This window comes from Dama dama, chromosome 15 (assembly GCF_033118175.1).
Source record: "Dama dama isolate Ldn47 chromosome 15, ASM3311817v1, whole genome shotgun sequence".
NCBI lineage: Eukaryota > Metazoa > Chordata > Mammalia > Artiodactyla > Cervidae > Dama > Dama dama.
The window spans coordinates 46,625,863-46,638,046 of NC_083695.1; the positions used below are offsets into that span (position 1 = coordinate 46,625,863).

Genomic DNA, 12,184 nt, shown 5'->3' on the forward strand with positions numbered 1-12,184 from the left:
GGGGAAAGCACCATTTAAAGAGAAAATGGCTAAGAATATTCCAGAATCCAAAAAACACATCACTCTAAAACCCATGGTCAAAAAAGAAATAATAGTGGATATTTTAAAATATTTAGAGCAAGAAAATAGAGATACCTCATATTAAGACCTCTGGGATAGGAACTTCCCTGGCAGTCCAGTGCTTAAGACTCTGTGCTTTGAATGCAGGGGGCCCAGGTTCAATCCCTGGTTGGGGAACTAAAATCAGATAAAATAGATGAATAACAGGGATTTACTATATAGCACAGGAAACTGTATTTTTTTAAAAAGCCTCTGAGATACAGCAAAAGTGATGCTTTGAGGGAAATTCATACTTACAACAGAAAAAAGGAAAGAGGAAAGACTGATGAGTTAAGATAGCTTAAAAAAGTAAGAAAAAGGACCAAACAGTAGACTCAAAGAAAGTAGAAGGAACAGTAGACTCAAAGAAAGTAGAAGGAACAGTAGACTCAAAGAAATTAGAAGGAACAGTAAACTCAAAGAAAGTAATAAAGACAAAAACAGCTATCAATGAAAGAAAAAACAAGAACAACAGAGAAGCTAAATAATGGAAAAGTTGATTCTTTTCAACTTTTCAACTTTGAAATCAGTCTTTTCAAAGACTAACAAAATAGACAAGTCACAGGTAAAACCAATAAAATTAAAAGAGAAGGTCAGAAATAAGCAATATTATGAATAAAAACTGACATAACCACAATAAAGTAGACAATAAAAAGATGGCAAAAATACATCAACCAGTTTATGTCAAAAATGTCAAAAAACTCAGATTGAAATTTTCTTATAAAAATATAATTAATTAAGACTGATGTAAGAAGAAATAAAATTTCTTATAGTGCTTTAATCTTAAACTGAAGTGGTGATTTAAAATCTTCCCACTCAGGAGATGAATAATAAAAAATTAATAGAAATCATAAGAAATGGTTAAGGTAGCTACATAAGATCAATATATAAAAGTCAACTTCATTTTATACAACAATAAAATCACAATGCTAAATACATGACTTAGGGAATTCCCTGGCAGTCCAGTGGTTAGAACTTGGCACTTTCACTCATGGGGATGTGTTTGATCCTTGGTCAGGGAACTAAGATTCCACAAGCTACATGATGTGGCCCCCCCCAAAAAGAAAAAAAAATACATGACTTGCAATAAATCTAACAAAACACATGCAAAACCATACATAGATAATGATAAACAACACTTAAAGGCATTGAGGAAGATCTAAATAAAGGAGAGGTGTGTGTGTGTGCACATGTACTTAGTCATGTCTGACTCTTTTTGACCCCATAGGCTGTAGCTCGCCAGGCTCCTCTGTCCATGGGATTTCTCAGGCAAGAATACTGGAGTGGGTTGTCATTTCCTACTCTAGAGGATCTTCCTAACCCAAGGATCTGTCTTTTATGTCTCCTACATTAGTAGGTGGGTTCTTTACTAGAGTCATCTGGAAAGCCCCATAGGAGAGATATTTCAGTATGATATATAAGAAGGCCTCAGAAACATTCAGTTTTCCCCAAGTTGATCTCTAGAGTCAATGCAACTGCAGCAAAATTCTCAATGGGAGAATTTCTGTTTCTGATTACAATAGAGTAGTTTAATTCAGACTCTGACTCCTACATAAGATATCTTTAAAAACCTGGCATATATATTTTTTAAATCTTCTTGAAAATCATAAAAGAGCTAACTGGATTGAGATCAGGGGAAGAATGAGAGCAAGCATAACACTGAGATGCTTTTTCTCTGGAGCTATCTAGTGATCTTGAATAGGCAACCTAAAAGATGAGATGCAATTTTGAGTTTGCAGAGTTTGGCTTCCAAAAACTGGAGTGTTAAAACACACCAAATGAATCTTGGTAAGCCACCACCCTCATTGGGCCAGGATCCAAAAAGACTGCACCATAGAAATGAGGAAAACAATATAAATAAACCAACCTCCACATGGACTGCAGCCCAGTTTCAGGCCATCTGGATGGCTAAGCAAATCTCAAATCCTGAAATTGTATTAAGATGATCCTGGGTTGCTGGTGCTACCAGGCCCTGGCAAGAAGTGAAAAATAAAGTCTTCCATAGAGGAAAATAACATCATGCTTGGCCTCAAATTATTTCTACAAATATTTTTTCTAATACAGTGTCCAGTACAAAATTAAAGTAAACCAAGCACTCTAGGAAACAAGACAAATCAACAGAACCTAGCAGAAATAACAATAGAAATAGACACACAGAGTCTCCAGATAGTGGAATTCCCACTATTCACAACTATTTTTATAATGATCAAGAAGATAATACCAGGCCTAAAAAACTTGGCAAGAAACTCAACTGTATAAAAAAGTGGCACAGCAGATTTGAAAAGGAACTAAACTAAAATTCTAGAGTTGAAAAATAAACAGCTGAAATAATGAACCAGATTGATGGGTTTCATAGCATTTAAGACACAATTGCAGAGAAAATTAGTAAACTGGATTACAAGCAAAAATGATCACATGTATACACACACACATGCAATCCCAAAAGAAGCATGGAAGAAAGAAAAACACAGGAAAGGAGACAGTGAGAATAATACAGTGGGAATGCAATGAAAATACGTTGAGAAAGTGTAACATACGTTTAACTGGAGTCCCTGAAAAGTGAGTAAATGGGACAGAAGCAATATGTGAAGAGATAATGGCTCAAAATTTTCCAAAAACAGATGAAAGACTTAAATTCACAGTTTCAAGAATTCCAACAAATAACAGGCTAGAGAAATAAAAAGACATTATACACACCTTACAAAGGGTTCCAATTTATACCACATGCCTGACTTGCCTGGGAAGGTTACTTGGCCATTTCAAGCTTCTGTTTTGTAAATACAAAACATAACCTACTTCATAGGAACGGCAAATGATTAAATGAGATAACATGGAATGTTCTTAGCTTGTCGCTTGACATAAACTTTCTGTAACTAGCTCTATATGTTGTTAACTGCTATTATTTATCATTAACACTTGCCACACCAGTTTGAAATACCGTGTTTACCGGCTTGTGAGGGTTGCGAGAGCAAGTGGTTCCGACATCACTACATTTTTTTTTGCACCTCAGAAGTAAGCACACAGTAGGTGCAGGCATTCAGGATTCCTCATCCCCAGTCCCCACGCCAGGCCCTTGGTTGGTGATTTGGGGTACAAATCCTCCAGCTCCACCCACAACCTCCGTGGCTCCGCCCACCCACGCATGACCACGCCCACCCCCACCGAAGGCCAGAAGAGCAGTTGCCTAGCAGTGTGTATTGCGCTGTAACCCCAGCAAGAGTCCTGGCCATGCCCAAGAACGCGCAGGTCATCATGCGCTATGGGCCATACAGCTCAATCGGTCTGTCAGTGGAGCACCGCACCTACCGCCTGGAGGGCCTGCTAGGTAGGCAGCCGAGCGCCAAAGGGCCGTCCAACAGCATGTGCTCAGGTGCACCCCAGCCTCTGAACATCTGTGCAGGCTGTGCCCTCTGCCTAGACTTCCTTCCTTCCTTCCTACTTTCTCTGGAAATCTTCCCTAAACCCCTGCTGCCTAGTATTAAGGGGAGAACAGACATTCACGGCAAGCCCACTGGGTGCTGAGTAGTAAATTTCCTGAATAGAAAGATTACATGCCTTGCTTTACACATTGGGAAACTGAGGATCAGGAGTATTCAGTGACTTTTCCAAGGTCACCTGGCTGGAAAATGGCAGAGAGTCTATTCCTTGATCTTTCATTCATACAATAAATCTTTATTGAGCATCTAATATTTGTTGGACACTCTTCCATGTACTGAGGACACACTGCTGAACAAGATACAAGAACTTGAATTGCGTGTGTCCTTGTTGACTACTAATTGTCAGTTGTGCCAAGCTTCTGATGGAGGTGCATAATCATAGTGGGACCGACCACTGGCCATAATTGGAGGGGAGAGGAAAGAGAACTAGAAAGATTTACTTGCCTGAATTACATTTGAGTTGAGCTTTAAAGAATAAGGAGAAGCTAACTAGGGAAAAGGAAGAAAGAGCTTTCCAGGCAGTGGGACTGATGTCTGCAAAAGCTGGAAGCATGAACAAATGGCCTGTGTCTTTGTTGAACTGATGGGAGGATGAGGCTGGAGAGGTGGAGAGAGGCCAGATCCAGCAGGCTGTATGGTATTAGGCAGAGGAATGAAGCTGTGGCTGCTGCAAGTAAGACAGATTAGAGGGGGCCAGGAATGGAAGCAGGGAGATAAGGGGCTGTTGGGGTGGTCCAAAGGAGAGAGAATAGTAGCTTGGGCCAGAACGGCCATAAAGGGGTGGTGGATTAAAGTAAAAGTATTGGTACTCCCTAAGAGGATGGAGATGGGAGGAGAGGGTGTGTCAGGAGAATGTGCTTCAGATCTAGTCAATGTCTGGCTAGAAAACTCCAGAGTTCACAAAAACACTGCTTGAGCTAATAAAATCAGCATGGTTTAAGTATACAAAATCAACACACAAAAATCAGTTGTAATTCTATATCTAGCAATGAACAATCTGAAAAGGAAATTAACAGCCCTATTTACAACAGCATCTAGAAGAACAAAACACATATGAACAGATTTAACCAAGGAGGTGCAAATCTTATACACTGAAAACTACAAACATTGCTAAAAGAAATGAGAGAAAATCAAATTAAATGGGAAAATATACCATGTGCATGGTATATTGGATTGAAATACTTAATAGTGCATGGATTGAAAGACTTAATAGTGTTAAGATGACAATACTTCCCAAAGTGGTATACAGATTCAATGCAATTCATATCAAAATCTTGATGATGGTTTTTTTGCAGAAATAGAAAAAGTCATTCTAAAATCCATAAGTAATTTCAAGGGATTGAGACCAGCCCAAATGATCTTGAGAAAGAACAAAGTTGGAGGTATCACACTTGCTGATTTCATAACTTCCTCAAAATTATAGTAATCAAAATAGTGTGATACTATCATAAGGATAAACATATAGAACAATGGAATAGAATCAAGAATCTAACAGTAAACCATCACATTTCTAGTCAACTGACTTTTGTCATGAGTGTCAGGACTTTTCAATGGGCAAATTTTTTATTCCTTAATAAATTTTGTTGGAAAAACTGGATGTCCACATGAATATATTTTGAATAAAATTAGACTCTTATACCATATTTAAAAACTAACTCAAAATGGATCAGAGGTCTAAATTTAGAAACTAAAAATCTCTTAGAGGAAAGCATAAGGGCAAATCTGAATGACCTTAGATTTGTCAAGTATTTCTTAAACATCAAAGCATAGGTAACAAAAGAAAAAATAGTACGATTGAACTTCATTACAACTGAAAACTTTTGTGCATCAAAGAACAATACTAAGAAAGTAAAAAGAAAATCTAGAATGGGAGAAAAGATTTGCAAATCATATATCTGCAAGCAGGACCTCTCATTGTCATTGGAATGCTTAGTAGGCATCTCATACCAATGTGTTCAAAATTTCTAAACTAGCTTCTGTAGTACTCACCAGTCACTCCTGCATTTTTTCCATCTCAGTTCATAGCAGTGCCATTCTTTCACTTAAACCAAAAATCCTGCAGGCATCTTTCTCTCCTCCCTTTCCCTCACACCCACTTTCATCTAGCAGCCCATCCTGTTGGTTCTATCTTCAAAGCATCCTGCAGAATTCAACCATGTCTTACCTTCCCTCCCACCACCCTCTGGCTCTTTGTCCAAGCCACTGTCAGTCATCTCCTGCCTGAATCACTGCCCTGGCCTCCTCACTGAGTCCCCTGAGTCCCCTGTGACCACCTTGTCCACTGTAGTCTATCCTCAGCCCCAAAGCAAGGCGATGCCATTAAACCTGAGTGAGAGCGCGGCCCTTGCCTCCAAGAACATTCCGGTTGCTCTTAGCTCACTCAAGGCAGAAGCCAAAGGCTTACAGTGGACAGCCAGGCTCCACATGACCTCCCTAACCTCATTTCCTCCTTTTGCTGCTTACCCTCTCCTCCTGTTCACTCTGCTCCAGCTGTATCAGCCTCCTCGCTGACCTTGAACACACCTAGCCCACTTTTACCTTGGAACTTGGAAGTACTCAACTTGGGATGCTCTTTCTACACATTCCTGACTGGTCTTTACTCCCTCAGCCTTCAGGTCTTTCTCAAAAGTCACCTTCATGGACAGGTGTTCCTTGAGCACCTCATTGACAATGTCAACACTTCCCTCTGCCTCCATCTTCTTTATCTCCCTTCCCTCCTCTTTTATTTCTTCCTAGTGCTCATTAGTATCCAACATAACTATGTTTCACCTATTTCTCTTGTTATCCTTCTCTCCTACCAGGATTTCAGGGTAGCAGGGATTTTTTGTCTGTTCTGTTCTCCACTGTGTCCTACAGTCTGAAACTGCCTGGAATATCTTAAGGATGGATAAATATTAGTTAAAATGAAACTGCATAGAGCTGAACACTGGAACCCAGAAGGAGAGACTGTGGAGGAAATGAAGGAAAGTTAGAGCTGGGCAGACCACTTTTTGCCACCCTCTGAGGAGGGCAAAGACAGAGAACATGGAGGCATAGGATAAGATAAGAATTTCAAGAGAAAATGGCTAATGGGCACCACACTGTTAGCAGGAGTTATCTTTAGAAAAAGATGAATTCATGGTTGATGAAGAACATGGAAAAAGAGTGTTCTCAGAGACCTGTGATGGGAGGGGAAGTTGGCACAGTCACTTTGAAGGGCAACCTGGCAGTGTTGTAAAACTTAACCATGTACTGTGGAATCCAGCTGCTTCATTTCTCAGTTACATAGATATATAAAAACTCACACACACACATGGAAGCATGCCCAGGAACATTTTCTGCATTCCTTGGTCATTGTGAAAAATTGGAAACAGCCGGAAAAAGGAACGACTGGATATACTGCAGTTCATCCATCACATGAAACCCACTATGGCAGATCTATGTATACTAACAGGCTGGATCACCACAACATAATGTTAAAAGAATAAAGCATACTCCTGAATTTTATCTACACTATGAGCTCACTTCCGTTGAAAAAGACAAAGAGGGGGGGAAGTATTATAAGTGATTTTAAAATTTTTGTCCTTTATTTTCTTTAATTTTAAAGGTTTTTAAGAAATCACTAAAAAAAAAAAAAAAAGAAATCACTAGTCTGCATTACATTTACAATCTGATAAAATTGAGAGTTTAAAATACTTTTTGGCAGCCCAAGTGTTTTAAGAAGCAAGAAAGGAGGTAGGTCTGAGCATCAATCTGCTGGAAGGTTAGAGGGAAGAACTGGGTGAGTCATCAAATGTACTGATGGGTCTTCACCTCTGACAGTTCAGGTTCAGAAGGTGGGCTGAGGCTACAACTGCAGGAGGTGAGGGCGTGGGTGAAGATGAGGAAATAAACAGTCCAGGCAGCTCTTCCCACAGTAGGGGAGGGGAAGGAGTATTTTGAGAAAATTGAAAGGAGAATTTTTATGGTTGAAGGAGACTTGAGTATTGCAAGGTGTCAGCAGGTGGTTGATTTTTAAAGTTAGCTCTGTGTATCCCTGAATGGTAATTTATACAATACTCTCAGCCAATATTTACCGAGGGCCGGTGACAAATTCCAAGGTGTTAATAGAAGCAAAGCAGGGAGCATCTGCTCCCCTTTCTCTGTCCAACACTCCCCCATCACTTTAGATCCAACTCACATGGTGGCATAGTAGTTAAAGAATCCACCTGCCAATGCAGGAGACACAGGAGATGTGAGTTTGATCCCTGGATCAGGAAGATCCTTTAGAGGAGGAAATGGCAACCCACACCAGTATTCTTGCCTGGAAAACCCATGGGCAGAGGACCTTGGCAGGCTACAGTCCATGGAGAACGCAAAGAGTCAGACAGGACTGAGCACACAGGCACGCACAACATCACACCAGGCACAGACCCGTGTCTGTAAAACCTGCCTCCAAGTTCTGTGTGTTTCTTTAAAAACCATAGTCCTCTATCATTTCCTGAAAGCCTGCTGGCTTTGGAAATATGCCTGATCTCTCCTGAACTTACCCTGCCTTAAGCAATCTGAAATGTTTAGTTCTTTCTTCATTACTATGAATTATAAAAGCTCAGCAAAAATGTCCTGACTATGGCCTCAAGACTGATGAAACTAAACTAACTCATACTTAACAAAGAGTGTTAATTTCCCTAGCCACAGTTACCCCTTGCCTGCTGTACTTAAGTCTGCCAAATGACCTGTTACAGAGGAAGAGACTCATGAGAATAGAATCCATCCTTACTTAGCTGAGATGCTCTGGGTGCCATCCTCCTGTCCCTAGTTATGCATTAACTGCACTTGTTAATGGTCATTGATTTTGCATCTGTGGTGAGCAGAGGAGGGGGAGATGCCTGTTTGTTTGCCTTGACTTCCTAAATCATTTGTAGATGGCACACGGTTCCACCAGTATTGAGAAGAGGGAGGCTTTTCCATATCCCTGCAGTTCACCCAGCTCCCCCATGAAGAATGAGGTGCCACTTCAAAGAGTCAGGCTATCTGCAGGTGGTCTTACAGCTTCTGGTCGATTTATGCTGGAGTTTAGCCACTGCCTTTGCAAAGACTTTGTTGCACGGAGTATATTTATCTGACCTTTCTTTGAATAGGCAACCATAGCAGCTCATAGGGAAAAAATGGGTCCTCCATGTAGAGAGGTGGCATTTGGATGAACTGCAGGAATTCTGGTGCTTCTCTGAGTTTGATCCCTTAAGCCTGGACTCGCTGCCCTACTGCCAGGCTCAACACATCCTGGACTGTGGACTGGTGAGAAGGGGATGGGCATCCTGAGGATGAATACACAGTGTAGACTCTGAGGTGGCTTATCCCTTTAATAAGACGCAGATTTATGTCAAAAGAGTCGCTGGAGGTGTCCAGTGCCATTATGAGTTTGTTTATTCAATGAGCTGTATTAACAGGCCCCTCCCCGCCCTGGAGGGGGATGGATTGTGGTCAGTGAAGGAAGCAGAGAGCTTTATAAGGCAAATTGAAGAAGGACATGCTCTGTTACAAGGACTTCTTCCTGGGAGACTTCATCTGCTCAGATATTGAGGCAGATTCCCATTTTTCAGCACTGCCCTCCACCTCCATAGGGTGGGTTATTTGGTGGATCAAACCCTATGTCTTAGGTACACCTTTCATGAAAAGAGTGCCGCTGTTCTCATAAAGCAAACCCCAAATCCAGATGCTCATGTGAGGCTCGGTCAGATGTGCCCTGCAGAGAAAGGACCATGTCAGATTGTGGGGAGGTGGGGGGGTACATCTTCCAGATCTCCTGCAAATCCTCTCATCCCTTATCCTGTGGTCACAGAGGCCAGCCCCAGACAGAACCTGTGCTCCTTCTCTCCAGAACCCCCAGGCTTTGGAGAGCTGGTGTTGGGGGTTATTAGGATAAGGGTGGGGTATAAGATGAGAGTGCAGAAGCTGTTTTCTTCCTGATTTTTTCCAGTCAAATTGAACTACATGTCCCAGGGGTGTCTTCAGACAATGCACAGCCAGAGTCGTGGAAGCCAAATTTCCTCCTACCTACCAGTTTGTAGCTTTTCCCTCTCAGGCTGTGTCTCCCTTCACCTGAGCAGGCACTGCCAGAGTGCATAGGATCCCCAGAAAACTGTCTATAGACAGTTTTTATGCCTTTATGCCCTAGAAAATCCACTCACTATTCCAAACTGGGCGGACGACTTCATTTAAATAAGTCCCTGGTCCAAACTGAGTGCCTCCCTCCAAAGATGTTTAAGAATAAGACACTGAAATAGAATACAATAATACAAATATGCCAAAGATGTGGGTATTCTGTAGAGAGAGATGTTAGCAGACGCGAGGACAATTAGGGCCACCCCTGGGTGCCCAAGGAGCGCTATCTTGTTAATGGAGATCCTCGCTGAGTTGCTTTCTGAAGTTCCTTTCCAGAAGTGAAATTAAAATCACACAATCAAAATGTTCACAGTTGGGGCTGGATGTTTCTGAACTGATTAAAAGATGAAGAAGTGGATGTGCCAACATTTTGAAACAGCAATTGTCTCTGTAATTAAATGCAATTAACTATCATAACTGTTAGCTTTTCTCCACATAGGCCTGATTGAAATGCTGAAACTTTGAAAAACATGCCCTCCTCCCATCTGATTTCTCTTTCCATCCTCACCAAAATCCTCACCGACAAAGACTGCCAAATGTGATGATGTAGTGCACAAACTCCCACATGGAGGTTATAGTGTGAACATATCAGGACCTGGGGAGAAATGTGTTGGAGAAAACACAGCTCCAGGCTGTCCCATGCACACCATTTCTCCTAAGCCCATATACCCTTGCATTTCCATAATAAAGAATACATTTTTTGTAAAATAAATAACAATTTTCCCATAGCTGACCTCTAGGGAAGGCACTGGTGATTATAATAACTAAAATGCAGATTCCAAAGGGGAGAATAAAAATGTAGTCCATTAACTTTGAAAACATTTTTTTCTCATTATTATTAAAAAGCCTAGAATATGCTAAAAGAATTTTTTTTTAAGTTTCTCATAATCTCACCACAGAGATAACCCCTGGATAGTTTTATTTTTCCTAATATATACACATACTTTAATTACACTGAATACATATTTTCAATACATCTTAAAATGTAACCCTGATTTTTTGCTTATATTACAAATTTTTTTCTTGCTATTAAAAATTCATAGACATTTTTTAAATGTCAAGCTAAAATCTTATCTTATCATCTTTACCACCATTTACTTGACCATCTTATTATTGGGCATGTAAGTATTTCACAGTATTTCATTATTAATATTACATTCCTACAGAAAGGAGCTTATTGTTATAAAAGTCTGCCTGTATTTCTGATTTTTTTTTGTAAGTGCAATTTCCTGGGTCAGAGATTAGAATCATTTTTTTAATTCTAATTTTTTAGGCATTTGAGACTTTTGACATTTACTTCCAAATTGCCCTCCAGAAAGGTGACCAAATGATATTTCCATTATCAGGATAAGAATTTACCTAATTTCCTATATCCCCTCCAACACAGTATCACCTACTATGAGGAAGACTCAAAAACTCTTCCTAGAGACAGCTCATATTTTCACTGATCATGTGGCTCTGGTGCAAATCACAACCCAAACCAAAGTTTCTCAGGTCTCTGGCTGTGCTTCCCAGCAGAGGGGAGGGCATGTCAGGCTGTACCAGGGGGGCACCCACCAGGGATGTTGAGTAACGGCCATGAACAACTGGAGAGCAGGCCGGTCGCTGCCATCCATGAAGACATCTGCATGTCAGGTTCATCTGTCCCCATGGCACACACATCCTTCTCCATCTTTTCCAGCTGTGTTGGCTGAAGATGGACACCAGGTTCTCCTAGAGAAGATAGAAGACTGGAATGTGGTGGAACTCATGGTGAATGGAGAAGTTGTCTTCCGCTGTAACATCAAAGACCTGGAGTTTGGTAAATCCTTCCTACCAGCATTTTGCTTTCTCTAGGGCACTTCCATTTCTAGTTTAGTAGTCATTGTTTTCTGCCCAGATTCAAACTGGGTTTCTTTCTGAGTTTTAAATTCTTACTCTGTCATGCCTGAATGAGTGCATCCTAAACCACACACAATAAAGTGCTTGATGCTCTGGGCTTCTTCATGGGACACTGGGAATAGAAGAGGATTGGAAAGAAAATGAATTTTTAGCTCTAGACTACTATTGGGACTGTGCGCATTTAGGAAGAATAGGTTGATGTCTGTTGTTGCTTTTCATTTTAATAATGTGCATTTTATTATTACTTGCTTTGAAAATGGTTTTGGTTCCATCTGATTATTTTATCTAGGCTGGCTAAGACAATTAGAGTCAATATGCTGGCAGTGCATGGCATCATCAGCCACAGTCTATGGATTTCTTTGCCCCAGAGAACTTTTGGCTAAGCAGGCTGGCATTGTGCATGCCTCACTCCGCTCAAAGTAAAAGCTTTCCCAATACACTAATACTCTATTAAAGGCTAGTTAACAATTTACACGCCTAGAACCTTCAGAAATGTAGAAGCTGTATGTATGTCTTCTATGACATGACACTGTATAATATATAAAGCTGGCTAAAAGAAAATTATATCTATGTCCCTAGGAGGTGACGGTAAACTAGACCCACTGTGCGGAGAGGCCAGGATAGCTGTACTAAATGCCTACTGA

The 12,184-nt window shown here is 40.7% G+C and overlaps 1 protein-coding gene across 1 annotated transcript; it reads left to right on the forward strand.

The window, feature by feature from the left end:
- The first annotated feature begins 3,327 nt into the window (after positions 1–3,327).
- Positions 3,328–12,184, forward strand: C15H10orf53 (chromosome 15 C10orf53 homolog). The gene is made up of 3 exons (XM_061163081.1): positions 3,328–3,424; positions 11,341–11,460; positions 12,120–12,184. The coding sequence occupies exons 1-3, from the start codon at positions 3,328–3,330 to the stop codon at positions 12,182–12,184; spliced, it is 282 nt and encodes a 93-aa protein (XP_061019064.1).

What these genes read in the sequence shown, in the direction of transcription:
- C15H10orf53 (XM_061163081.1), top strand. Translation starts at nt 3,328, where the DNA reads ATGCCCAAGAACGCGCAGGTCATCATGCGCTATGGGCCATACAGCTCA. An exon ending in CCGCCTGGAGGGCCTGCTAG is followed by an intron (nt 3,425 to 11,340) that starts GTAGGCAGCCGA and finishes CATCTTTTCCAG; the next exon opens with CTGTGTTGGCTGAAGATGGA. An exon ending in CATCAAAGACCTGGAGTTTG is followed by an intron (nt 11,461 to 12,119) that starts GTAAATCCTTCC and finishes CTATGTCCCTAG; the next exon opens with GAGGTGACGGTAAACTAGAC.